The 24,816-nt window shown below is 36.4% G+C and overlaps 5 protein-coding genes across 8 annotated transcripts; 2 read left to right on the top strand and 3 right to left on the bottom strand.

Moving 5' to 3' along the window:
* Positions 1-731: 731 nt before the first annotated feature.
* LOC116007165 (ABSCISIC ACID-INSENSITIVE 5-like protein 2) lies at positions 732-3,680 on the top strand. The gene is made up of 4 exons (XM_031247768.1): positions 732-996; positions 1,102-2,076; positions 2,216-2,287; positions 3,202-3,680. The coding sequence occupies exons 2-4, from the start codon at positions 1,252-1,254 to the stop codon at positions 3,280-3,282; spliced, it is 978 nt and encodes a 325-aa protein (XP_031103628.1). The 5' UTR covers positions 732-996; positions 1,102-1,251; the 3' UTR covers positions 3,283-3,680.
* A 1,980-nt stretch (positions 3,681-5,660) lies between these two features.
* On the top strand, positions 5,661-8,013 carry LOC116007316 (14 kDa zinc-binding protein). The gene is made up of 5 exons (XM_031247962.1): positions 5,661-5,802; positions 5,906-5,963; positions 6,664-6,753; positions 7,501-7,621; positions 7,706-8,013. The coding sequence occupies exons 1-5, from the start codon at positions 5,693-5,695 to the stop codon at positions 7,771-7,773; spliced, it is 447 nt and encodes a 148-aa protein (XP_031103822.1). The 5' UTR covers positions 5,661-5,692; the 3' UTR covers positions 7,774-8,013.
* LOC116007315 lies at positions 7,995-9,975 on the bottom strand. The gene is made up of 3 exons (XM_031247961.1): positions 9,503-9,975; positions 9,090-9,214; positions 7,995-8,437 (listed from the first exon to the last, which is right to left on the bottom strand). Exons 1-3 carry the CDS (start codon positions 9,894-9,896, stop codon positions 8,234-8,236), a joined length of 723 nt encoding a protein of 240 aa, XP_031103821.1. The 5' UTR covers positions 9,897-9,975; the 3' UTR covers positions 7,995-8,233.
* A 1,592-nt stretch (positions 9,976-11,567) lies between these two features.
* On the bottom strand, positions 11,568-16,764 carry LOC116007339 (protein ZINC INDUCED FACILITATOR 1-like). 4 transcript variants are annotated; one of them, XM_031247996.1, is made up of 17 exons: positions 16,474-16,764; positions 15,922-15,962; positions 15,737-15,797; positions 15,542-15,644; positions 15,330-15,432; positions 15,136-15,189; positions 14,975-15,037; positions 14,852-14,901; positions 14,680-14,755; positions 14,263-14,427; positions 13,869-13,956; positions 13,692-13,777; positions 13,484-13,591; positions 13,356-13,400; positions 12,541-12,629; positions 12,408-12,451; positions 11,568-11,955 (listed from the first exon to the last, which is right to left on the bottom strand). In XM_031247996.1, exons 1-17 carry the CDS (start codon positions 16,646-16,648, stop codon positions 11,795-11,797), a joined length of 1,512 nt encoding a protein of 503 aa, XP_031103856.1. In that variant the 5' UTR covers positions 16,649-16,764; the 3' UTR covers positions 11,568-11,794. The 4 variants fall into 4 exon arrangements, with proteins under 4 accessions (XP_031103856.1, XP_031103857.1, XP_031103858.1 ...); XM_031247997.1 differs by having other exon boundaries at positions 14,362-14,427; XM_031247998.1 differs by having other exon boundaries at positions 15,922-16,344; positions 16,474-16,602.
* A 2,935-nt stretch (positions 16,765-19,699) lies between these two features.
* On the bottom strand, positions 19,700-24,766 carry LOC116007338 (protein ZINC INDUCED FACILITATOR-LIKE 1-like). Its single transcript, XM_031247993.1, has 17 exons — positions 24,493-24,766; positions 23,980-24,020; positions 23,796-23,856; positions 23,601-23,703; positions 23,387-23,489; positions 23,193-23,246; positions 23,032-23,094; positions 22,904-22,953; positions 22,730-22,805; positions 22,243-22,419; positions 22,064-22,151; positions 21,887-21,972; positions 21,679-21,786; positions 21,551-21,595; positions 20,699-20,787; positions 20,585-20,628; positions 19,700-20,150 (listed from the first exon to the last, which is right to left on the bottom strand). The coding sequence occupies exons 1-17, from the start codon at positions 24,686-24,688 to the stop codon at positions 19,981-19,983; spliced, it is 1,554 nt and encodes a 517-aa protein (XP_031103853.1). The 5' UTR covers positions 24,689-24,766; the 3' UTR covers positions 19,700-19,980.
* Between the last annotated feature and the right edge of the window lie 50 nt (positions 24,767-24,816).

Raw genomic sequence — 24,816 nt, 5'->3', positions numbered from 1 at the left:
TTTTTTTTTTTTTTTTTTTTTTATTTTAAACTTCATAATCAATTATAAAAAATTTCAATAAGTTTGGTTATAGGTCATCAGTCACTCGATATGGAAAAACTCGATTAAAGTTAACCATTGAAGATTGCATTTGTCATTATTAACCATTATTACTTTGTCAGAAGGTATAATTAAGAGTCTTGAAAGGGATTGTTGAGTTGGTGGAGCATGATTCTCATACCAGAAGGTCATAAATTCGATTCTTGTCAATACTTTCTCGGTCGAGTTTATCACACATGAACTTTCTAATGTGGTTTAGCCCGCGCGGGTCGCCGCTTCACGAGCTATCTTGTTTGTAGCCCTAACCTGTCCCATCGTGAGGCGAGTGCGGTCAGCCCACCGACTTCGGCCCACTTTGACATACTAACCCAAGGGTGCCAGATAGTGGCTATCTTGTCATACGAGCTATCTTGTTTTTAGCACACCTCGAATATTTATTAATAACAATATATTGAACTTGACCCTCCCCACCTTTGTCTAACATCATTATCATTGCTAACAAAAAATTTTAAAAAGGAAAAGTATCTATGGAGTATTATTTAAGATTCCTTATAAAATTACATTTTATGTGAATAAAAAAAACTTCCTTCTGATATATAATAATCACTATTAAAATTTAAATAATATAAAGAAAAAAATTATTTAGCTAATATAAAACCCAGCACTTTTCCAATAAAGAATAGAATGCGGGTCTGCTACTTTATCCGATACTCATGCAATGTATTAAAAAAACAATAAATTTGGTGGAGTAGTGCTACAAAATTGTACTTGATGGAGTGGAGTTTCTGACTTTCTGCAATTTCCATGACTTAGAGACAGCCAGTCAGCACTCAGGTTTAACACAACAAGGGAAATGGTGTTTGGGTTTTCTTGTTCTCTTGGGAGGGAATGCAGGAGCTGCACAAAAATCCAGTCTTTTTGAGACACTAGTCTTCTTCTTTTGTGCTTCTGCTAGCTGTAAGTATCTGATTATTGTTCTTGATTTCTTTGTTTCGCGTTGTTTGATCGTGTTTGCGTTTCAAAATTTCAAGCCCTGAATCTGTTTGTGTTAATGTCTGTTAGAGCTTGTTGTTTGATGCGAATCGTTGCGGGTTGTAATTTATGCATGGAATGATTGAAGGGGTTGTGGGAGAGGGGATTGATTGATTGATTGATTGATTGTGTATTGGAGGGAGTGGAATCGATCTAGGTTGTTGGTAGGGTTAGGAGTTTATGGGATCTGAGGGGGGTTGTGGTGGAACCCGAATGCAAGACCCGAAATCAAATGGATTGGAAAGGGAAGGGTCTCTGTATAGTCTCACTCTTGATGAGGTTCAGCAGCAATTTGGGGGTTTAGGGAAACCCTTGAGCAGTATGAATCTGGATGAGCTTCTGAAGACTGTGTGCACAGCCGAGGCGGCGAGCCAAGGGGTGCAGCAGCGGGTCGATTACAGTGGCGCCCCACTGGCTTCGGGGGCCCCGCTTCATCGCCAGTCCAGCCTCGAGCTGTCTGGTGATCTGAGCAAGAAGACGGTCGATGAGGTGTGGCAGGATATCCAGCAGGGCCAGAAGAGTAGCAGTCTCGAGAGGAAAGCTACCCTGGGCGAGATGACGTTGGAGGATTTCTTGGTGCAGGCCAGGATAGTGGCCGAGTCATCCCAGGGAAAGAACGATTTGGGTTCGGTTCAAGGGGATGATTCGACGGTGAACGTTGCACAGCAAGCTCACGGTGCACTGTTTCACGTGCCGCCAATTCAGCAGCCACGACCACCACAGAGTCACCAGCAACAGGTGAGCGCCATGCCTGGTTTCATGGCAGCTCATCCAGTTCAACAGGCTATCCCGGTTGGCCCCAACCCAATCATGGACGCAACTTATCCAGGAACACAGATGACCGTAGCTCTGGATCCTATGATGGGAACGCTATCAGACACACAAACGCTTGGAAGAAAGAGAGTTGCCCCGGACAATGTTGTGATTGAGAAAAGTGTCGAAAGGAGGCAGAAAAGGATGATAAAAAATAGGGAATCAGCAGCCAGGTCACGAGCAAGGAAGCAGGTGAGTTTGGATGCTCTTAAAACTAGTTTCATTTTCATTAACCCAAAAAGAAGAAGAAAAAAAAAAACTAAAAGAAAGAAAGGAGAGGAATACTTGTTAAATTTCTGTTATGGCCGTGAAATGTTTTTCTATTGGACAGGCCTACACCAATGAACTGGAGAATAAGATTTCCCGTTTAGAAGAAGAGAATGCAAGGCTTAGGAGAGAGAAGGTATGCTTTGTCTCCTCATCCCCGGATGCTATTTTCTTAGAATAAAATGGTTTTAGTATAGTGAATGTTTGCATTGTTTTAGTGCTTTTGGTGCATGACTTAACGTTTTGTTTTGTGTTGCTACTCCTGATCTTAAAACACCTCTACCTGCATAGTATCAACTCTAACGAGATGTGTATACTTGCATTCATCAATACATCATTGAGCCAACGCATTTGATCTGTCAATGTGTCCCTGTATCCCTAATTCACGGTCTATATCTGTTACAGATATTGGGGAAACTAGATTATCCACTATGGTGTTCATTGTCTTTCCTAATTAGCTCATGCTTCTTTTATTTGTCTACCTTATATCTCCTTTCTGATTCTCACAATTTTTATCTAAAAGTCCCCGCTTTCATTTTGAAGACTCTTTTTATGGTGTGAATTTCTTACTCTTGCAAGAATATTGTGTTTCGATTTAAGAACATTTATAGTCTTTTAATAGTTGTCTTGAATGCGATGTATCCTGGAATTCCCAATCTCCCCGTTCTAAATGGGAAAAGTTCTGAAGTAATAATGATCACTCCTTTTCGGGTTGTAATTTAAGTAGCTTTACACCCAGTTAAACATTAAACAATTTGTCAAAACTAAAGGAGAAAAATAAGAAACATGAGTCCCGAATGCAACGTTGCTTTACTACCTTGAGACATTATTCTTTGTTTCGGCATCAGAAATTGGAGCCTTGAAGCACAAACGAACAGATCTAAATTTGAAAGCGTTGTTCCATACAGAGTTTCAAAAGTAAACCGGGGAGAATATCATGTTGATTTATATGCATTTCTTAGATGCTACATTAACAACCGTCATGACTAATCCATGCTTCTTCAGTCATTACATCCACAAACGTGCTGATTAACATGGCGTAATGTGCAGGAGATAGAGAAGGCGATGCCCACTGTCCCACCTCCAGAGCCAAAGTATCAGCTGCGCAGAACAAGCTCGGCCCCCTTCTGATATCTCACCCGCGAAGGACATGATGCATACAGTCTGTTGTCTCTAAAACTCGTCGATCCATAGCCTGTTATGTCTCCAAAACTTGTTGTGGAGAGTGGTGTTTCTCGCAGCACCTTTGTAAACTGGCTGGACAAACCTCGTTTAGAAGAACCAGCCCCCCACCCCCCACCCTTGAGTTTCTTTCTTGTATGTACAATTTTATAGTTTAAAAACTTGAAATTATCCTCACATAGCTTTGGCAGTTCTGTGTTGTTCTCTTAATGCATAAGAAAACATTTTGATGTAATCATATGATTCTCTTCCTTTTGGAATGATGCTACAATATGTTAACACATGATAAGTGTGTGGAACATATTCCAAGCCCCAGATATTAAGTTAATTCTTCATATAGATTATGGCATAATATGTGTATCCACCAATCAGTTGTGATAGTACAATATATTGGGTAGGAATCTATCATATTTTATATGATAATTTTTCATTTATGTAGCACAGAAAACTGGAAATAGAATATGATACATAATTTAAATTAAGGAACCAATTATGAAGTGTTTATGGGGTTTTCAAAATACAAAATGCTCACTTTTAAGAACAATTGCACAACTGCTGCGGTTTTTTTTGCCTGAAAAAAGAAAAAATTAGAATTAAAAAAGAAAAAAAAAAAGAAAAAAACAACAAAACAAAAGGCAAGTTGGTGATTTTCTCAATGTGCTCAAATTTGTTTGTTTGTTTGTTTGTTTTTTTTTCTTTTCTGATGGGACTCACAAAATTCAAAAATAAAAAATAAAAAATCACTCATTGCAAGATACTCTCTCTTTCCCATCCACTTCACCTACAAAAAAGAAAGGATAAGGTACAAATAAATCATTGTATTATTTGAGAAAAAGCAATTAAGCTATCGAACTGGAATAACTTCCAAATAAACCACCGAACTCGAAAAAAAAAGAGAGCAATTAAGCCACTGAAACCGAAAAAAAGATCAATTAACATTTTTAATAGGTTAACTTCAGGTTAAAGTACAAATAAGCCCATGGACTATCTGGTAAACATCAATTAAGCCATCAAACTCATTTTACTTTTACCGAAATCCCAAATAAGCTACTTCTTTTACTTCTTTTTTTTTTTTTATAATGAATTAATTCCATTTTTATTCTAGATTTATAAGTGACAGTTCACTTTTAGTCCTTTTTTATCCGAATATTATTATTAATTTATTTTATTTTTTATTTTATTTTTTATGATTTATGCATGGCCAAATTTTTATTTAATCAAATGAAAGAAAGAGGAAAAAAAAAAAGAAGTATTAAAAGTACCCTTGCCGAATTAATATTTTTTTAAAATACTTTTTTACTTGTTTTCTTCTTTTTTCATTTGACTAAATAAATATTTGGTGCTCATAACTCAAAAAAAAAATGTTCTTGATAAAAAAGACTAAAAGTAGACTGTCAGCTCTGATCAATCAAGATTCCACAATGGTCCTAAATTCCCAATCTAATTCAAACTTTAAAATTGCAAGGTGGATATTATACCAATATTTTCCATAGAATATAACAGGACGTTTGGTTGGGAGGAAGGAATTAGGAGGAAAAAGAATTGCAATTCGATGGGAAAAAAATAAGGTGAGATAAAGTAGAAATTCAAATTACATTGTTTGGTAGGATAAAATAGAACGACTCAAAGTGAGCCTGCATGGGTGGAAGCAGAAGCTATTGCTGAAGGTCTACAGTGGGCTTGGCAAAAGGGTGTTAGAGATGTGGAGATTCAATCTGATGTTAGCAATGTCATCCATTGGATTCGGGAGACCGAGACGGGTCGTGGACCGATTTGCCATCTCATTGAAAACATCAAATGGTGGACAACTAAGGACTGGAAGATCTCTTTTAGAGCCATTTTAAGGGAACAGAACAGGGTCGTTGATTGTCTTGCATCGTTTGGGGCACAGAGTGGTATGAGGGAGGAGTTTGAGTCTTGTCCGTTCGTGTGTGAGGATGTGCTTCCCGACGACATGGCGCATGCTACGACGATGCGCAGAGTGGCGGAACCGTTTTAGTTTGTGGTTTCCCAGGGGTCCCCCCCTCCTTCTGATACAAAAAAAAAGTAGAATTGTTGGGAATAGAAAGGAGATAAGTGATATAAAAATTAAAATATCCTTGTGAAATAATAATAATAATAATAATAATAATAATAATAATAATAATAATAAAGGTAGTAGTGTCATTGCATCCCTTTTACATTTTCGCACCCATTGCAATTTCGTGAAATTGTAATCTCCTCTAACCAAACAATGTAATTGAGGCTTTTATTGGATTTCGTCAATTCAATTACAACCAAATTACGGTGTGCCATACGGGTTGTAAGTGGTGTATCAAAGTGTAAATAAAGAAAGATGAAGGACTAGTTGTAGCGTAAAATGGCATTCGAGGGTAATAGTAGTAGCAGCAGCCGACTTCAAGTACTGACCAGCCATCTCTCTCCTCACACTCCCATGGCTTCTGCCGTTCCCTCCGATTCTCCCACCATGTACGCACGCTCTTACTCTTTCCCTGTGTCTCTCGATTTTCAACTCCATTTTCGATCGTTTTTCTCCTTTAATTTTTGTTTCACTTGTTCTTTTGATCTGCAGATTTGACAAGATTATAAACAAGGAAATTCCAGCCAACATTGTTTACGAGGATGACAAGGTGATATTCGTCCCTCTTCCTCTTCATTCTTTAGGGAGTTTTTGTTTTTAGGGTTTGTTCTAATTTCTCAGTGTAAATTATCTCTTTGATCCAAATTCTGGAAAATGATTTGAAGGTTACATGTGTAATTGATTTGGTTGATACAAATTTCTGAGCACAAATACAGCTGTGTATGTTGAGTGAACTGTTTATGAGAATAGGTTGTATTTACTATTGAAGTTTAGGGTTTAGGATGGATTGCTTCAGCAAATGGGATTGTATTCTAGTCCGGCTTTATAGTTCTAGGATGCATTTGGAAAGGCTAAATGGAACTTGTTTTCCTGTTTGAAGCTATATAATCAAAATGAAAGGAAGATATGGGGTTCTTGTTTTCTGGGAGATTTTTGTAAACTCATCTTCTGGTGGGAATGGATTGTTATTGACTTATTGTTGTGATTTGTGTCTCCGGTCTTGGTTTCTACACCAATTTAAAGGAATATAAGGTTTTGTTGAAGGATCCTCAACCTATTGAATATTTTCCTATGACATGTTAGTGGAAGTCTTTTCCACACTCACGCCCTTGTGAAATTTTTGTGTTCGTTATTATGAATTTTGTGTTTATTTTGATTAAAACATCTGGATTATTGTTTATGATGCAGTGGACAGTGTCCTTTGTCATTTCCTACTTCGCTATGTTTGACTTCTATTTCACTTTGGACAGGTTTTGGCTTTCAGGGATATAAGTCCCCAAGCTCCTACACACATTCTTCTTATTCCAAAGGTGAAGGATGGCTTAACTGGGCTCTCCAAGGTATTTCCTTTAATTTTCTCCTAATCTGAACTTGAACCTGTTGAGACTTGAGAGTTGTGGTTACCCAATCCTAGGAAAAGAAAATTGCCTTCCAGCGTTTAGTTTCTGGTGAACCCTCCGTATCTAGATAGGTGTGAGTTTTTATCCTAAATACGAAGCTTTTGTAAAGTTCTTTTTCACTAGAAAGAGAGAAGCTTGAACACTGTTTTCAATCCATGTAAGGGTCAACTGTGGTTATTAGATGGCATATGCTCTGATTATTGTCTGAACATTTGAGGGTCTGTTATTCCCTTTGTCCCACTTCTATTTATTATTCATTGGTTAAACCAACTCATTCTCCTTTTTCTAATACTATTTTTCTTATTATTTTTAATTTTTTTTGGTGTTTAATAGTATTTTTAATGTAGTTTATATATATATATATATATATATATATATATAAAATGTATATTAATACTAAACTTAATATTATGAAAATTTGAATAGTAAATAATTTCAATCAAGCATCGTAAAATGAATCATGCATATAAAATAGGACAGAGGGAGTATATTAGAAGCACATAATGATGATATTTGCGCCCAAACAAATTAATTGTGTGCAAAAGAACTGTAGTCCCTTTGATACCAGAAGAAGTGATTCATTTTGCCTCCTTCATGGGAAGAAAACAAACTACACGATTACATGTTTACTGTTTTGATTTCTTTTCTTTATATTTTCCCTAACTATATCAGTATTTTATTTTGAAGGCTGAGGAGAGACATTGTGAGATTCTTGGTCGCCTTCTTTATACTGCAAAGCTTGTAGCCAAACAAGAAGGTCTCGATGAAAATGGGTTCAGGCTTGTTATCAACGATGGAAAAGATGGAGGTAAGTATTTTTCCCCTTGCCTGCCTTACCTTTTAACATAGAATTTCAACTTCATCTTTTGATCTGAATATTGCACTTTGGCAGGTCAAACTGTTTTCCATATTCACCTTCATCTCCTTGGAGGACGTGAATTGAACTGGCCACCTGGCTAATTCGACTTATTCGCGACTTGAGCAATCGTAGAGACCCTGAAGATCATGTCCCAGCAGAATCATCCAGAGAAAAAGGGTAGTTGTATGCACTTTATGCCCTACAAATAAATAACCATGCCGGTAGTCAATTGGCTATCTATCATGCATGAACATTTTTATCTGGAATGATACTTGCAATTAAACTATCTGAATCATTATAGACTGGAAATTTGTGAATGTTATCAGTTTTAATTGGGTGCACTTTTATTTATTTCTGCTGCACATAGAGCATCGATTACTTACAGTAAAATACCTCAGTTCATAAGCACAATGAACCAATGTGGAAAGTGAACACAAACTATAGAGCAGGAAGCATGCTTTCATGTACATAGATTCTCTTTGTCATCCCAAAACCTAATCCTCCGGAGTCTGAAACCCTTGAATTATTAACTGTGCAAAGTAAATTTAGCATACATACAACCTAAAGATCTTTCCATACACTAAAATCAGTTTTAGAGTCAGTATAGTTAACAACACTATCTTGGCACCCCATGAAGAATGTACTTTGGGAAGTATCTATGTTAACTAGGGCATGAGCTGTTCCGCTGGGGCTAACTGCAACAGCAATCTCATCTGCACCAACCTTCACTTCGGCATAGCCTTTTTGAATTGCATTATTTTCTAGCTGTACATGGAGAATTTATAAACTCAGTAAATCACAGTACATCATTGGCATGAATGCATGATGCATTGTAGTACTAACAGAGAAAAGAAGAAAGCTGACTGAAACCCACATCCACTACCCAATGGTGTGCATTGGGTAAATTTCACCTGGTGGACCCTAGTCACAAGGAGGTAAATCAGTCTAGGTTTTCCATTGAGAGTCTAGCTCAAATCAAGGCAATAGGTCGTTCCCATCAAATTTGGAACTTCGTGGTTACTAAGCCAATAGTCTAATTAACTTAGAGAGTTAGAGTTACTTGCTATGAGGTATTAAGTATTGCATGAAATCTGATTCCTTTTCTTTTATTCCTCATATAGCCCAACAACCAGTTACTATGTGCAGTTTATTTGGAAAAAAGAGGACTTCAGAAAGCAGGAAGGCCAAATTCTTTACTTAGGACACTCCAAGGACCAACACCACCCAACCCAAAAAATAAAACAATACAAAACCAAGCACACCATGAGATTGGTTTTCACAGCCAAAACATTATAGGAAATTTTTAAGGTGCTATCCAGTATTGGTGTCTTTTGCATTTAGTGTAATTAGACATTGTATACCTAATTGCACCAGACACTGGTTCCCAACATTATACTTATATAGAGAGTTGGCATACCCGGAAAAGTGTATGAGCTCCCCAAATCACAAATGTCTCATTGCATGTATGATGCCTATGGTTCCCCCTAACACCACCAGGTTTGATCTCACCCACATGAATTGATGCACAGCTCGTTGTTCCACCTGCATACACAACATTTTTCCTTTGCTCAATCATGCGCCAACTTCAAATTTTCCTACAAAAGACAAGACGAAATTTTCTCGTCCACGCCTGACTGACAGGATAGTGGATAAGTAAATTACAGTGACTGATCATGTGTCATTGTCCACAATTAGATCAGGGCCGCCCGAGTCGGCAGTCGAATTCAAATAACTAAAGTGCTCATTCCCCCAATTGAAGTGCCAACTGACAGAGAAAACCTATAATAAGGCGCAAAACAAAACCTCAATTTCTGGATATGCAATCGAGACCTGAAATAGGAGAATGGAGGGCAAGCGAAATGGGGTTAAGCAGCCATCCGCGCTTATCCTTGGCGATAAGTGGAGAAGAAGCAGGGAATCGAACAAGGTTAGCGGAATTGTCTTCGTCGGAAGACCAATGGCGGCGTCCCATAATCCCTATCCCGGATCCTAATCCCATGCTCGGAAAATGCTCCGAGGGGCGTTGAAATCTGAGCGTGACCCACGTCAGGAGAAGGAAGAAAGAGAGTAGGAATGGGATAGCATGGGGCTTCTTCAGGAACGACTTCAGAGAGCTCACTAGCGTCGCCGGAGATTGGTCGCCGCCGCTGCCGGCGGTCGAAACCGGCAATTGGTGGTGGGTGGCGGATGCCGGAAATAACGTTGTCCTCCTAGGGTTGGCCATTCGTTTTCTATCACTCTGCTCTCATATTATTCTACGCTGTCAGAACCCGCAACAAACCCAATGCTACCAAAACAATTACGGTATAGTATAAGGTGGCAAATTTGATATGGACTCCGGACACTTTACAAGGTGGACCTTAGTCTATATTTATAATTTTAAAATTTTATGTTCATAATTTTATATTTTAATATACAAAATTACATTACTTAATATTCACAATTTTGTTATATAGATTCAAAAATTGTATTATACTGTTGAATATAAAGTTTTGTAATTGTGAATATAGAGTTCTAAAATTGTGAACATGGACCAGGGTCCATCTTGTAAGGTGGATCCTGGTCCATGGCATAACAATCGGTATAAGGTTGTAGTGTTATAGACATAATAAATACAGCATCTGAACAAATTATATCATCCCAAAAATTGATGGTCAAGTAGGTGGATTATGATTTTTTGTACTAAAGTCCATCGTATAGACGTTTTAGTGCAGTTTATATTTCATGTTTACTTGCAAAATATGCGTGTAGTGTAAAATAGACTATTGTGAATAAACATATAAGTCTTATAATAATTGATGATTGGTATGCCGCTTGGCTAGGAAATAATTTTTAAGTTATATAAGATTCAATTATAAAAGAAAATATGGCATTTTTGACTGTGTATGAAGATGACTAAATTAAATGAACTATTTAACACTTCTTTCTTTCTCATAAAAGTAGTTTGTCCATTTAGACAAGTCTAACTTCTCAAGAACTAAATGAAGTATTGACTTTTATAGTATTCTTTGGGTACATAATTATAATAATCAAGTGCAAATTAAAATCCTATATCAGTAAATACTTTATTGTACTCCATGCATTAAAAAGTTAGGTATGAATGAATTTTTAGGTACAAGAAAAACGAACCTCCCAAATACTAGGTACATTTATTAATTAGAAGGATTATCTATTTTTTTTGGAAATAAAAGTCTGAAAAAAAATTAAGTTTGGTTTTTATGAGAACTACATAATGAACTACATTTGAGTCTATTAGGACTCTACGTGTCTGAGTCATGTTAGGTCTATCTATCCTACTCTATTTGAGACTCTCCCTGTATATATATCTCTTGTCATCTATCATTGTACTGCGGAATTCTAATACACATAATATTCAGTTCTCATCGAGTCGATCAGTTATGAATAACCTAAGCTGATTTACATTATTATGGAAATTTTCTACTTAGGATATTTACATCATTATGGAAATTTTCTACTTAGGATCATGAGACCAGAGCACATATTCCAATAGTGACTGTGAACTTTCCCATAAATTAAAAAAAATAGAGTATCCATTTACTTTTACTTTTCTCCAATTTAAAAAATAGATAATGAAAGATTAAAGAGTTAAAATAAATCTAGTGTACTCGTAAAGAGTAAAGTACCATATTTCTAGATTTTATAAGAGGAAAACAAAAAAGAAAGAAAAGAAAAGATTTTTTTTTAATAAAAAAAAAACAAGAAAAAAGAAATTTCTCTAAAATAATTTTTATTACCACCGACTCACTGAGCATCATTAATTTTTTTAAAACAATGAAATCTTAATTTAAATATTAACCCATTAAACGGCCAAATACGCATCAAATTTATCATGCAAGGAAAAATAGGGAGTTTGAGTATCATCTTTCCTTACCAATTTGCTCGAACCATGAAAACTTTCTTTATTTAAACATTAAACCAACTTTTTTTTTTTGGAAGCTCATGATGGTAGCCTACATTTTACTCATAAAAGAAAATTACATACAACATCAAAAGGATTACTTAGTGGGTAAAACATGATTCTCTTATACAAAAGTCAAATCTATCATACAGGTTCTTCTTAAAGCGGCCCACAAGGAGTTGATATTTCATCGTTATGACAATTCAGGCAATGCAATTCTGTGTTTGCAAGCAATTTTCTTCAGCAGCCTCATCTTGTTTTGACTTAGAAATGTCATTCTCGGGGAGTTGGAGAAAGGGCTTGAATGTCATAATCAAACCCAACAACACAAACACATTTAGGACGAAGAAAACTAGTTGATCACCTGCATCATATATAACAGCACCTTCATCATTTACAATAAGAAAAAATCTCATTTCAACTGGTTACCGGTTTTAGGTTTGACCCAATAAGTTATGGTACATTTAGTTATTCAGATTCAAGTAAGTTAGTCTGTCTTTCCAAGACATTGGTCCTTTACGGGTTGAATCATCTCAAGTCATTCACTAGAGTCCTAAGAATAAGCAGATCTAAATTTCAAGTCAAGATCCCTAAAAGACAAAATAAGCCGTTATCATCAATCTCAAGAATATATGATATAACTCCTATTCACTTATGCTCCAAGGCCACAATCGTCCCCATAGCTCTCTTATTCGTGTGTTTAACTACCCCATCTTTGATGCATATAACTGATTTTATTTACTAATTTTAATCCGTGTGGCTAATATCTTTTAGTTTATGGTTGGACTTGCATATGTATCTTCATTGATAGTTTACCTGGCATAAACTTTGCATCTTGACGCACTTGTGACCAAGATAATCTGCAAACATTTAGAACCTTTTAGAATTAGGAGAATTGTTTGGCGCTGTTGAACTACGACAGAGAGGCACATAAAAGAAGATAACTCACAATGAACCCCCAGCTGCTGGGCCAATTGCCTTAAAAAGAGACATTGCAGACATGGAAATGCCATTGGCAGCTCCTCTCTGCTCTTGGCTCTGAAAACAAAGTAACATGGTGTAAGCATTCTATACCAATACAATAACGCCCTTGAAAGAACTACTCGACTCAACTCATCTAGATTAATCGAATTCCACCGGAAGTAGAAACCGGTGTAGTATGAAAAAAAAAACATCAAGTATTTTAAAGGAGTCTTATTTCAACTTTGATCCCTAGGCCGATTGGTGTATAGAAAAGCACCTTCCCAGCCGGACAAGGGGCCAGAGCCACCGAGCCTGTCTTGGGAAGAGGCTGGTAAAGGCCAAGTCTAGCACCCGGTGGCTGAATGGATTGTAGGGCGGAGGCTGGTAAAGGGTAAAAGGCCAAGTCTAGCACTCAGTGAGGCTCGAACAATGTGATGACGGTCTATAAGGAAAAAAAAAAAAGTTGCGCCTTCGCTACCAGCTATAGATTTTGACGTAAATGGTAAGCGTTTGATCCTAACAGACAACTATAATACCATCTCCACATTTAGTCCCGACTATTAATCTTTTTTACATTTGACAGTTCTTAAATCATTGTCACAGTTGGGGTCCCTCCAACCTAATTTCTAGTCACCAGCGACCGGTGACCGAAAATTAGGTTAGAGGGGCCAAATGTGACAAGAATTTAAAATTCGTAGAACCAAATGTAAAAAAATTAATAATCATAGACTAAATGTGATAATGGTCCCATAGTCGTGGATCAGAAGTGGAAAAAACTCTTTCTTGAAGTATGATACTTACAACTGCCCTGTTCTGAAGGATTAATAGTCCTGTAGTGATAGATACCTAACGACAAGGATGAAGATGTTCAGATTTAGGCTGGCAAAAGTGTGATTATTTGGGGTGGAATTTTGGCAAATGAAACTTACAGAGAGCACATTCTTTAGCATGGACACGCAATTAAGCACCACGGAGAGGCAGAGACCAGATAGCAGAGCTATGTATGGATAACTTGACAGCAATGGTATGCTAAGAGCCTGGATTTTAAACCAGAAAAGAATATAAGAAACCAGAATGGAACTTGACAATAAGCAATACGAAAATGAGCAGGATACTGAAATCCAAGTAAGGCCATACTGCTCCAATGCGGGATATCATGACAGGACCAAGAACATTTTCCACCAAGGGGTAAGCAAAAAGCTGAAAGAGTAGAAGTCCAATGCCTAGACCGCGGAAACAGAAAGAAAAAAATCCAATTGCTTACATACATGCCATGAGTAAACATATATATGTAGAGATATGATGCCTGTGTACCTGTAATGGCTAGAACTTGACCAACATCTGAAGTTGTGTAGCTCAACCCCCCAAGCTTCCTTGGACTGACAGCCCATAGAGAAAAAATCTGAAAAATATCTCAAGTTAGAAAAGGCTAACATAGATACTTTTGTTGAACTATCATAATTTTGTAGGAAACAAGGAATGATCTATTGTATGCAGGATTTGTGATAAGTGATTGCCAGGCTATTCAAAGACACTTTGAAGTAGTGTCTTTTCAGTTTTTTTTTTTCTAGATCAGCGAACAAGCTTGTTCATGCTTTAGCTAGAGCTGTGAGTTCTCAATCTGGTCCTTCGATTTGATTGTCTTCTATTCCTCCTTGTATTGAACATTTATTTTCTTGAGGTTTATTGAAGTTTTTTCTAGAATTACCTCCAAATAGGCTATATCATGAATTTCGAAAACACAATAGACAAGAATAGAAGAGATTAAGGGCCAATTCTTCAGAAGGCTTTTCTGCGAAGTCAGAACCTCGTGTGCATTGTGAGAAACATCATGTTCTTCTTTGTGTTCTTTCTTATGAGTGTGCATTGTTTCCTGCAATATCAGAAAACCTTCTAAATCATGAAACTATTCTAGTTTAAATCCAATATATTACATAGTTGGTAAATGATTGTATTTAAGCTTCAATCAATCACATAGTGTAATAATGAACTCATTCTTATTTGCCTAATATGGACTATAAAATAAACCAACTGAAACAAATAATAACACTCAGTGAATGACAAAACATACAGATTTAGTCTGCATGTTGAAAGAAAAAAAAAAGATAGGGAAAGTCAATCATACCAGAAGCCAAAAGGAAATGACGGTTGCAACCAATGCAAACATGGATATCATAAGACACGGCAGGAAGTATGGGAATCTGCAAATTTTCATTGAGGAAGATAAAATGCTAAGGTGGAATAAAACAGATAAATCAAGAAGAAAATGTATAAAAGAACAGAGAAACATTGCTTACTTCCCAAAAAAGGACTCTGCAGAAAATATGCCGGGATACTTTTCTGCAGGCTAGAATTATATGTTTAAAAAAGCATATCAGTATTGCAGACCCAAGAGTAATAAAAGGGAAATGATAGTGCACCTGGGCAAAATAACCTCCAACAGCCGGACCAATCACCAAGCCTATTCCCCATGCTGTACTAACCTAGAAAATATTGGCCAGATCTTTGTATCAAAACATATTCTGGGACAGTGACAGAAGCAGAACAAAGAGAAGAAAAGAACGAAACATGAGCAGCTTACTGCAGATATGCCCAAAGCATGATATTCTCTACGGCAAATTTCAGAAGCATATGCCTAGAAAGTTTGAATTCATACAAAAATTATTAACAAGAACTTCAGTAATCAAGTTAGCCATAATATAAACAAATGTGTTATTGTACTAATTATACCACACAAATTTCTAATAGAGAGATATTGAACATGAACAAACATACCCTCATTGTACCAATTATTCCACACAAAGCTCCTAGAAGAAATCTTGTAATAATAGCCATCCAATAGTTTACACTAAGGCCAAAAAGGGCATTGAATATAACCCTGTAAATCATGTTCAATTTGAAAAAAATAAATAAATAAAACCTCCAGTTAAAGAAAACAATATTTGTGGAAATCTGAGTTTCATCCAAAAAGGACAAGCTTTGCTAACACTGTTACTGTGCCAATGATGACCACAGGCTTTCTGCCATATCGATCAGCAATGATTCCCCAAAGAGCAGATGTCAAAGTTCTCCCCAACATGAATGATGAGCCTTTTAGTAAATGTTAAAAGCATGTTTAAGAATTAAGAAGCCGAAGATCCTACAAGGTTGTTCAGCAAGAAGCATTGACAAAACATACTAACCTAAATAGCCAGCATAATAACTAATATCTTCCTCCCTTTCAGCAATGTGAAAGTCCCTAATCTGTCAAAATCAAAATGGAAACAACTACTTGGAAAGTTAACAGAAAAAGTAAAACATGAAAGAAGTGGAGCACATCATGTACTGAATACAATAAAACTATCCAGTAGAGAGATCTAGCTCTTACCATAAAATATACGAAAGGAAAAAGAGATGTTATTGGTAGTGCTGCAAAACAACACCAAAGATAAAGTATATTACATAATTACATGAGAGCGGACACATTAAGTTACATAATTTCTTGAATTCGGCAAAAGTAAACATTACAGTAATTTGTAATATCCTTTTTGCTATATAGAATAGTTGCAATTAAAGCCGAAACAAGAAAATCAAATTAACAAAAATATATATATGTGTGTGGTGTAGGTAACTTTTATGATCATAAGGTCCAGTGCTTAAGGAAATGTTGATGCACAAACATAATATAATGTTTACTGCACTTGATGTATATGTTCATCACACTTAGCTTATGAATGAGGTTTATTGAGGTTCAAATAGCTACATGCTGATCAGAGCTTCCTAACACACCATCTGCTCTAAGATTTCGTATCTGAAGAACAGTTAACACCATATAGGGTTTGGACGTAAGTTCAGGGAGTATTGCATTTCAATTTCACTGAAATTTCATTAAAATTGAAGAAGAAGAAGAAAGAAAGAGAGTTAGGGAGGGCTTACGAACCGGCGCACAGGGTGACCATGGAAATGAAGAAGACGTGCTTGACCGGAACGCCGGTGTTGGCGCGTTTGAGCAGCTCGACTCTGCAACCGGCGCAACTCTCGTCGTAGCAGAAGTACTCGTCGTCCAGGTGGCCTCCGTTTTGCTCACTCTGCGGCGCTCTGTTCCCTTCCGCCATTGAATCACTCGATACGCACACCACTGCTAGTGCTAGCTCTCATTGGCGGCACCAATTTATGCACAGAAGAAGAACATGAATCATGAGTGTACATGGCGGGTGGGAAGGCGATGATGTCAATATTAGTGATTTTTGAATTTCTTTTCCCAGATAAAATCTGCATGCTTCTATTATCATTCAACCATTATCGAGCGTATACTATTGTCAAAAAAAGTCTTTTATGGCATGTGGGAAAAGAAAAAATTGGATGAAATGACTGTACTACCCTTTTTATTATTATTATTGCGCGATATTTTAGTCTTTATACCATTTATTTCTTTCCCAACCCCAATATTTTATTCCTCCCTACCAAACAATGTAATTTGAATTTCTAATTTATTAACAACTTATTCTTCATCTCCCTAATCAGTCCTTATACCGTGGACCAAGGTCACAAAACGACGTCGTTTTACTAAGTGGGAGAAACGGCTCCCGTAAATCTTCGTAACTGATACTACAATTCATCTCAAATGATACTACAGTTGTGTTTGACTGATACTGCGGTTGTGTTGAACTAATATTACAGTTGTGCGGAATGGAGGCCGTTTGGAACTGCAGTTGTGTTGAGGCCGCTTCATCCGTCTGGAACTGCAGTTATGTTGAAATGGAACTGCAGCTGCACGGAATAGAAACCATTTCATCCCTTTGTTTTCATTAATCAAAACGACGTCGTTTTGTCACTTGGACCACAATGTTTGGTGGACCGCGGTCAGTAAAATTTGTGCTCCCTAATTCTTTCCTTCCAACCAAACGCCATGTTATTGGCTCTTTGGTTCGAAAGAATTGAAATTTCTTTTCTACCTAATTCTTTAACCTATAAAATTAATTGTTTGTTTGGAGGGAATTATAATATTATAGTTATTGGCTCTTTGGTTCGAAAGAATTGAATTTTCTTTTCTACCTAATTCTTTAACATATAAAATTAATTGTTTGCTTGGAGGGAATTATAATATTACAGAATTGCAATTTCCTCATTTCATGGAATTAAAAATCTGACAATCCTACTCCTTTACCAAAAAAGAAGTTATTACTCTATCGGTTCCATTTTACCTGTCATGACCTCCCATACGAGAGAGTCATTACATGCCATATGAGCACAAAGTGTTTGGCAACATGAAGTATTTTTGTTATTCTTGTCTACCAAATAATGAAATTTGAATTCATATGTAGTTCTCACCTTATTCATTTCTCACGAAATTACAATTCATTTTCCACTAATTCCCTCGTTCTAACTAAATGGCTTGTTAGTGTAAAGAATAGCAGCCCGCATGAGCAGCTCAACTGGTCATAGAGGTGAAATTTGGGAGAAGAGATCAGAAATCGAGTCTCACTAGCGACAGTGGGGGATTGCTATGATTTACATCCTCCCGAAAGTAGATGTTAACAAAAATAAAACACTTGACTTTCAAGTATAAGAATTATACTTTACCCACTTGATCATCATTTTCGAGGCAAAAATAGCAATCTAGATTATATCATATACCCCATGAACTCGCTCCCAAACCTATGAGGAAATAGATCATTCCAATCTATCTCACCTTAAAAAAAATTTTTAATAAAACTTCTTATTTATTAGACCAATACCCTAATGACAAAGCAACTGGAAACCTTACACACACACACACATATATGTGTGTGTGTGTGTGTGTGGTGATTTTCCAATTACCACTCCTCTCATAGAACATGAGAACTAATCTAGTGCATTAAAAAAGACAAATCTTTTGATTAGATTAGTTTGGGGATTTAAAAATGTGTGTGTGCATATTAAGCATGTGTCGTATGCAAAATAAGATATGCACACACAACACATGTTTAATATGCACACGACATCACACTCCATATGAACATGAGCATTTTTAATTCTCACAATAATCTCATCCACATGTCTATCATTTTTTAATGTACTAAATTGGTTATCATGTTCTTACGCGAGGAATGGTTCTCATATTTTTTCAATGGCAAAAACTTGTGTGAGACCGTCTCACCATGAGACTGGTCGGGTCGGGTCGGGTCGGGTCAAGATGCAAATGTAACACTTATATGCACAAATGTCATACTTATATGCTCAAATGTAATACTAATCAGGAATAAAATTTTTATTACTTATAAGGGTAAATGTAATACTTTTAAGGGAAAATATAATACTTTTACATTTCGATTTAAAAGTATTACATTTTTCCACAAAAGTAAGTAAGAGACACTTGTCAACATTACTTATTATGAAAAATATATTACTTTTTCTTTAATAAGTGACAAAAATTGTATTCTTGATTAGTGTTATATTTGAGCATATAAGTATGGCATTTGCACATATAAATATGACATTTGCATGGTGCCTTGACCCGACCCGACCCGTCTCACGAATAAGGATTCGTGAGACGGTCTCACACAAGTGTCTTTTTTAATTCCGACAATTAACACTTCTTTCTTTTTCATAAAACTAGTTTGTCCATTTGGGCAAGTCTAACTTCTCAAGAACTAAATGAAGTATTGACTTTTATAGTATTCTTTGGGTACACAATTATAAAAATCAAGCGAAAAATCCTATATCAGTAAATACTTTATTGTACTCCTTGCATTAAACAGTTAGGTATGAATGAATTTTTAGGCACAAAATTAATTAGTGAGATTATCTATTTTGTCTGGAAAAATTAATTAGCAAATGAACTGCATTTGAGCCGGTCAGTTATAATCATCCTAAGTTGATTTTTCTTGTTATTATTATTTGCTAGTTAGGGTCATGAGACAAGTTTCACTCTGAGTGTACATTCTGATAATGACTGTGAGTTTTCTCATAAATCAAAGAAAATAGAATACTCATTTACTTTCACATTTCTCCAATTTGAAAAGTAGATAATAAAAATTTGAAGAGTCAAAATAAACCTAATGTATTCGTAGAGAGTAAAGTACCATATATCTAGATTTTATAAGAGGAAAAACTAAAATAAAACAAAAAAATTCTCTAAAATAATTTTTATTAACATACACTGAGCATCATTATTATTATTATTATTATTTTGAACAATGAAATCTTCATTTAAAGATTAACCGTTAAACGGCTAAATGCGCATCATCTTTATCAAAGGAAAAATAAGGAGTGTATCATCTTTCCTTACCAATATGCTCCAACCATGGAAACTTTATTTAAACCGACTTCTTTTTGGAAATTCAAGATGGTAACCTACTTACTCAAAACGATGACTTAATGGTAAAACATAATTCTTATACAGAAAAGTCAAATTTGTCATACAGGATCTTTTTAAAACAGTCCACAAGGAGTTGGTATTTCATGGCTATGGCAATTCAGGCAATGCAATTCTGTGTTGTATGTAGTTATCTTCAGCAGCCCCATCTTGTTTTGACTTAGAAATGTCATCCTCTGGGAGTTGGAGAAAGGGCTTGAATGTCATAAACAGACCCAACAACTCAAACACATTTAGGACGAAGAAAACCAGCTGATCGCCTGCATCATATATAGCATCACCTTGATCATTTACAATAAGGAAAAGTCTCATTCCAATAGGTTACTGGTTTTAAGTTTGACCTAATAAGTTTTGGTACATTTAGTTATTCAGGCTCAAGTAAGTCATTAGTCCTTTACGGTTTGAATCTCTCAGGTCATTCACTAGTCCTAAGAATACGCAAATTCAAACTCTTAATCAAGATCAAAGACAAAATAAGCAATTATCATCAATCTCAAGACTATATGTTATTACTCCTATTGACTTATGTTCCTAGGCCACAATTGTCCCCCGGCTCTCTTATTCATGTGTTTAACTACCCCATCTTTGATGCATTCATGCATATAACTAATTTTATTTACAAATTTTAATTTGTGTTGCTAATATCTTTTAGTTTATGGTTGGACTAGCATATGTATCTTCATTAGTAGTTTACCTGGCATAAACTTTGCATCTTGACGCAGTTGTGACCAAGATAATCTGCAAACATTTAGAATTAGTAGAATTATTTGAACTACGACAGAGAGGCACATAAAAGAAGACAACTTACAATGAACCCCCGACTGCTGGGCCAATTGTCTTAAAAAGAGACATTGCAGACATGGAAATGCCATTGGCAGCTCCCCTCTGCTCCTGGCTCTGAAAGCAAAGTCACATGGTGTAAGCATTCTATACGAATACAACAACTCTCTTGAAAGAACTACTCGACTCAACTCATCTAGATTAATCTCATTCCACAGGAGTGTTGTATGAAAAAAACATCAGGATTCTTCAAGGAGTTATTTTTTTCACTTTTGATCCCATAATGTTGGGCGGAGGCCAATAAAGGCCAAGTCTAGCACCCGGTGGCTAGAGGGATTGTAGGGCGGAGGCTGGTAAAGGTTAAAAGGCCAAGTCTAGCACCCATTGTGTCTCAAACAATGTGATGGCAATCTATAAATAAGGAAAAAGTTGTACTTTTGCTACCAGCTATAGCTTTTGGCTTAAGTGGTAAGCGCTTGATCCTAATTCCTAACACACGACTATAGTATCATCTCCACATTTGGTCCATACTATTAATTTTTCTACATTTGATTCCACTGATTTTTAAATCATTGCCACGACTATCAATCACAGCGACCGAATTTCAGGCAAGTGACTTATCTTGGAGGGCAACACTGTTGTTTTAAATCTCCTCCACTAGAAGTTTAAGAAGAAAAAAAAAAACAATAAATGACAATTTTGCCCTTTTAAGATAAGTCATTGATGACCGGAAATTAGGTTAGAGGGGTAAAATGTGATAAGAATTAAAATACGTGGCACCAAATGTGAAAAAATTAATAATCATGATCTAAATGTGAAAATGGTCTCATAGTCATGGGACCAAAAGTGGAAAACCCCTTTTTTCAAACATGATACTTACAACTGCCCTGTTCTGAAGGATTAATAGTCCTGTAGTGATAGATACCTGACGACAAGGATGAAAATGTTCAGATAAAGCCTGGCAAAAGTGTGATTATTTGGGGTGGAATTTTGGCAAATGAAACTTACAGAGAGCACATTCTTTAACATGGACGCGCAATTAAGCACCACGGAGAGGCAGAGACCAGATAGCAGAGCTATGCATGGATAACTTGACAGCAATGGTATGCTAAGAGCCTGGATTTTAAACCAGAAAAGAAGATAAGAAATCAGTAAGGAACTTGACGATACGCAATAGGAAAATCAGCAGGATACTGAAATCAAAGTAAGACCATACTGCTCCAATGCGGGATATCATGACAGGACCAAGAACATTTTCCACCAAGGGGTAAGCGAAAAGCTGAAAGAGTAAAAGTCCAATGCCTAGGAAACAGAAAGAAAGAAAGAAAAAATCAATAGCTTACATACATGCCATGAGTAAAAGTATATATGTAGAGATATGATGCCTTTGTACCTGTAATGGCTAGAACTTGACCAACATCTGCAGTTGTGTAGCTCAATCCCCCAAGCTTCCTTGGACTGACAGCCCATAGAGAAAAAATCTAAACAATATCTCAAGTTAGAAAAGGCTAGCATAGATACTTTTGTTGAACTATCATAATTTTGTAGGAAACAAGCTAAGGAATAAATTACCTCCAAATAGGCTATATCATGAAGTTGGAAAACACAATAGACAAGAATAGAAGATATGAAGGGCCAATTCTTCAGAAGGCTTTTCTGAGAAGTCGGAACCCCGTGTTCAGGTTGCTTTGAATTCTGAGTAACATCATGTTCTTTTTTGTGTTCTTTCTTATGAGTGTGCATTGTTTCCTGCAATATCCGAAAACCTTTTACATCATGAAACTATCCTAGTTCAAATCCAATATATTACATAGTTGGTAAATGATTGCATTTAAGCTTCAATCAATCACATAGTGTAATAATGAACTCATTCTTATTTGCCTAGTATGGACTATAATATAAACCAAACTCATTCTTATTTGCCTAGTATGGACTATAATATAAACCAATTGAAACAAATAATAACACTCAGTGAATGGCAAAACATACAGATTTAGTCTGCATGTTGTAAAAAAAGGGGGGGGGGGGGGGGGGGGGGGGGCGGGGAATTCAATCATACCGGAAGCCAAAAGGACATGACGGTTGTAACCAGTGCAAACATGGATATCATAAGACATGGCAGGAAGTATGGGAATCTGCAAATTTTCATTGAGGAAGATAAAATGCTAAGGTGTTAAAAAAAACAGATAAATCAAGAAGAAAATGTATAAAAGAACAGAGAAACATTGCTTACTTCCCAAAAAAGGACTCTGCAGAAAATGTGCCGGGATACTTTTCTGCAGGCTAGAATTATGTGTTTAAAAAAGCATATCAGTATTGCAGAACCCAAGAGTAATAAAAGGGAAAGGGATGATAGTGCACCTGGGCAAAATAACCTCCAACAGCCGGACCAATCACCAAGCCTATTCCCCATGCTGTACTAACCTAGAAAATATTGGCCAGATCTTTGTATCAAAACATATTCTGGGACAGTGACAGAAGCAGAACAAAGAGAAGAAAAGAACGAAACATGAGCAGCTTACTGCAGATATGCCCAAAGCATGATATTCTCTACGGCAAATTTCAGAAGCATATGCCTAGAAAGTTTGAATTCATACAAAAATTATTAACAAGAACTTCAGTAATCAAGTTGGCCATAATATAAACAAATGTGTTATTGTACTAATTATACCACACAAATTTCTAATAGAGAGATATTAAACATGAACAAACATACCCTCATTGTACCAATTATTCCACACAAAGCTCCTAGAAGAAATCTTGTAATAATAGCCATCCAATAGTTTACACTAAGGCCAAAAAGGGCATTGAATATAACCCTGTAAATCATGTTCAATTTGAAGACAATGTAAAAAAAAGAAACCTCCAATTAAGAAAACAATATTTGTGGAATATCTGAGTTTCATCCAAAAAGGACAAGCTTTACTAACACTGTTACTGTGCCAATGATGACCACAGGCTTTCTGCCATATCGATCAGCAATGATTCCCCAAACAACAGATGTCAAAGCTCTCCCCAACATAAACGATGAGCCTTTAGTAAATGTTAAAAGCTATGTTTAAGAATTAAGAAGCCAAAGATCCTAAAAGGTTGTTCAGCAAGAAGTATCGACAAAACATACAAACCTAAATATCCAGCATAATAACTAATATCTTCCTCCCTTTCAGCAATGTGAAAGTCCCTAATCTGTCAAAATCAAAATGGAAACAACTACTTGGAAAGTTAACAGAAAAAGTAAAACATGAAAGAAGTGGAGCACATCATGTACTGAATACATAAAACTATCCAGTAGAGAGATCTAGCTCTTACCATAAAATATAGGAAAGGAAAGAGAGATGTTATTGGTAGTGCTGCAAAACAACACCAAAGATAAAAGCATATTAGGATTTAGGATGCAATTACATGAGAGTGGACACATTAAGTTACATAATAATTTCTTGAATTCGGCAAAAGTAAACATTACAGTAATTTGTAATATCCTTTTTGCTATATAGCAATTGTTGCAATTAAAGCCCAAACAAGAAAACCAAATTAACAAAAATATATATGTGTGGTGTAGCTAACTGTTATGATCATAAGGTCCAGTGTTCAAGGAAATGTTGATGCACAAACATAATATAATGTTCACTGCACTTGATGTATATGTTCATCACACTTATGAATGATGTTTATTGAGGTTCAAATAGCTACATGCTGATCAGAGGTTCCTAACAAAACCATATAGGGTTTGGACGTAAATTCAGGAAGTATTGCATTTCAATTTCACTGAAATTTCATTTAAATTGAAGAAGGAAGAAAAGGAGTTAGGGATGGCTTACGAACATCCGCACAGTGTGACCATGGAAATGAAGAAGACGTGCTTTACCGGAACGCCGGCGTCGGCGCGTTTGAGCAGCTCGACTCTGCAGCCGGCGCAACTCTCGTCGTAGCAGAAGTACTCGTCCTCCAGGTGGCCTCCGTTCGTTTCTCCGTTTTGCTCACTCTGCTTCAACAACGGCTCTGTGTTCCCTTCCGCCATTGATTCGCTCGATAAGCACACCACTGCTAAGTCTGATAGTGCTAGCTCTCAATGGCGGCACCAATTTATGCACAGAAGAAGAACATGAATCATGAGTGTACATGGCGGACGGGATGGCGATGGTGTCA

Source organism: Ipomoea triloba, chromosome 15, assembly GCF_003576645.1.
Source record: "Ipomoea triloba cultivar NCNSP0323 chromosome 15, ASM357664v1".
Taxonomy (NCBI): domain Eukaryota; kingdom Viridiplantae; phylum Streptophyta; class Magnoliopsida; order Solanales; family Convolvulaceae; genus Ipomoea; species Ipomoea triloba.
Note: the sequence above shows the minus strand (reverse complement) of the source record. Positions and strands in the feature narration are given on the sequence as shown.

Bases quoted from the DNA above. Each gene is read 5' to 3' on its own strand.
- LOC116007165 (XM_031247768.1), top strand. From the start codon at position 1,252: ATGGGATCTGAGGGGGGTTGTGGTGGAACCCGAATGCAAGACCCGAAA. The intron at 2,077-2,215 runs GTGAGTTTGGAT...TCTATTGGACAG, and splicing joins GGTCACGAGCAAGGAAGCAG to GCCTACACCAATGAACTGGA. The intron at 2,288-3,201 runs GTATGCTTTGTC...CGTAATGTGCAG, and splicing joins CAAGGCTTAGGAGAGAGAAG to GAGATAGAGAAGGCGATGCC.
- LOC116007339 (XM_031247996.1), bottom strand. From the start codon at position 16,648: ATGGCGGAAGGGAACAGAGCGCCGCAGAGTGAGCAAAACGGAGGCCAC. The intron at 15,645-15,736 runs GTTAGTATGTTT...ATTTACTAAAAG, and splicing joins TTATTATGCTGGCTATTTAG to GCTCATCATTCATGTTGGGG. The intron at 12,630-13,355 runs GTAAGTATCATA...CTTTGTTTTCAG, and splicing joins TCCTTCAGAACAGGGCAGTT to AGCCAAGAGCAGAGAGGAGC.
- LOC116007316 (XM_031247962.1), top strand. From the start codon at position 5,693: ATGGCATTCGAGGGTAATAGTAGTAGCAGCAGCCGACTTCAAGTACTG. The intron at 5,803-5,905 runs GTACGCACGCTC...TTTGATCTGCAG, and splicing joins CCCTCCGATTCTCCCACCAT to ATTTGACAAGATTATAAACA. The intron at 7,622-7,705 runs GTAAGTATTTTT...GCACTTTGGCAG, and splicing joins CAACGATGGAAAAGATGGAG to GTCAAACTGTTTTCCATATT.
- LOC116007338 (XM_031247993.1), bottom strand. From the start codon at position 24,688: ATGGCGGAAGGGAACACAGAGCCGTTGTTGAAGCAGAGTGAGCAAAAC. The intron at 21,973-22,063 runs GTACAAAGGCAT...TCTGTTTCCTAG, and splicing joins TCAAGTTCTAGCCATTACAG to GCATTGGACTTTTACTCTTT. The intron at 20,151-20,584 runs GTAAACTACTAA...TATATGATGCAG, and splicing joins AGATGCAAAGTTTATGCCAG to GCGATCAGCTGGTTTTCTTC.
- LOC116007315 (XM_031247961.1), bottom strand. From the start codon at position 9,896: ATGGCCAACCCTAGGAGGACAACGTTATTTCCGGCATCCGCCACCCAC. The intron at 9,215-9,502 runs GTCTCGATTGCA...TTGTGTATGCAG, and splicing joins CCTCCATTCTCCTATTTCAG to GTGGAACAACGAGCTGTGCA. The intron at 8,438-9,089 runs GTATGCCAACTC...CTCCATGTACAG, and splicing joins GAGCTCATACACTTTTCCGG to CTAGAAAATAATGCAATTCA.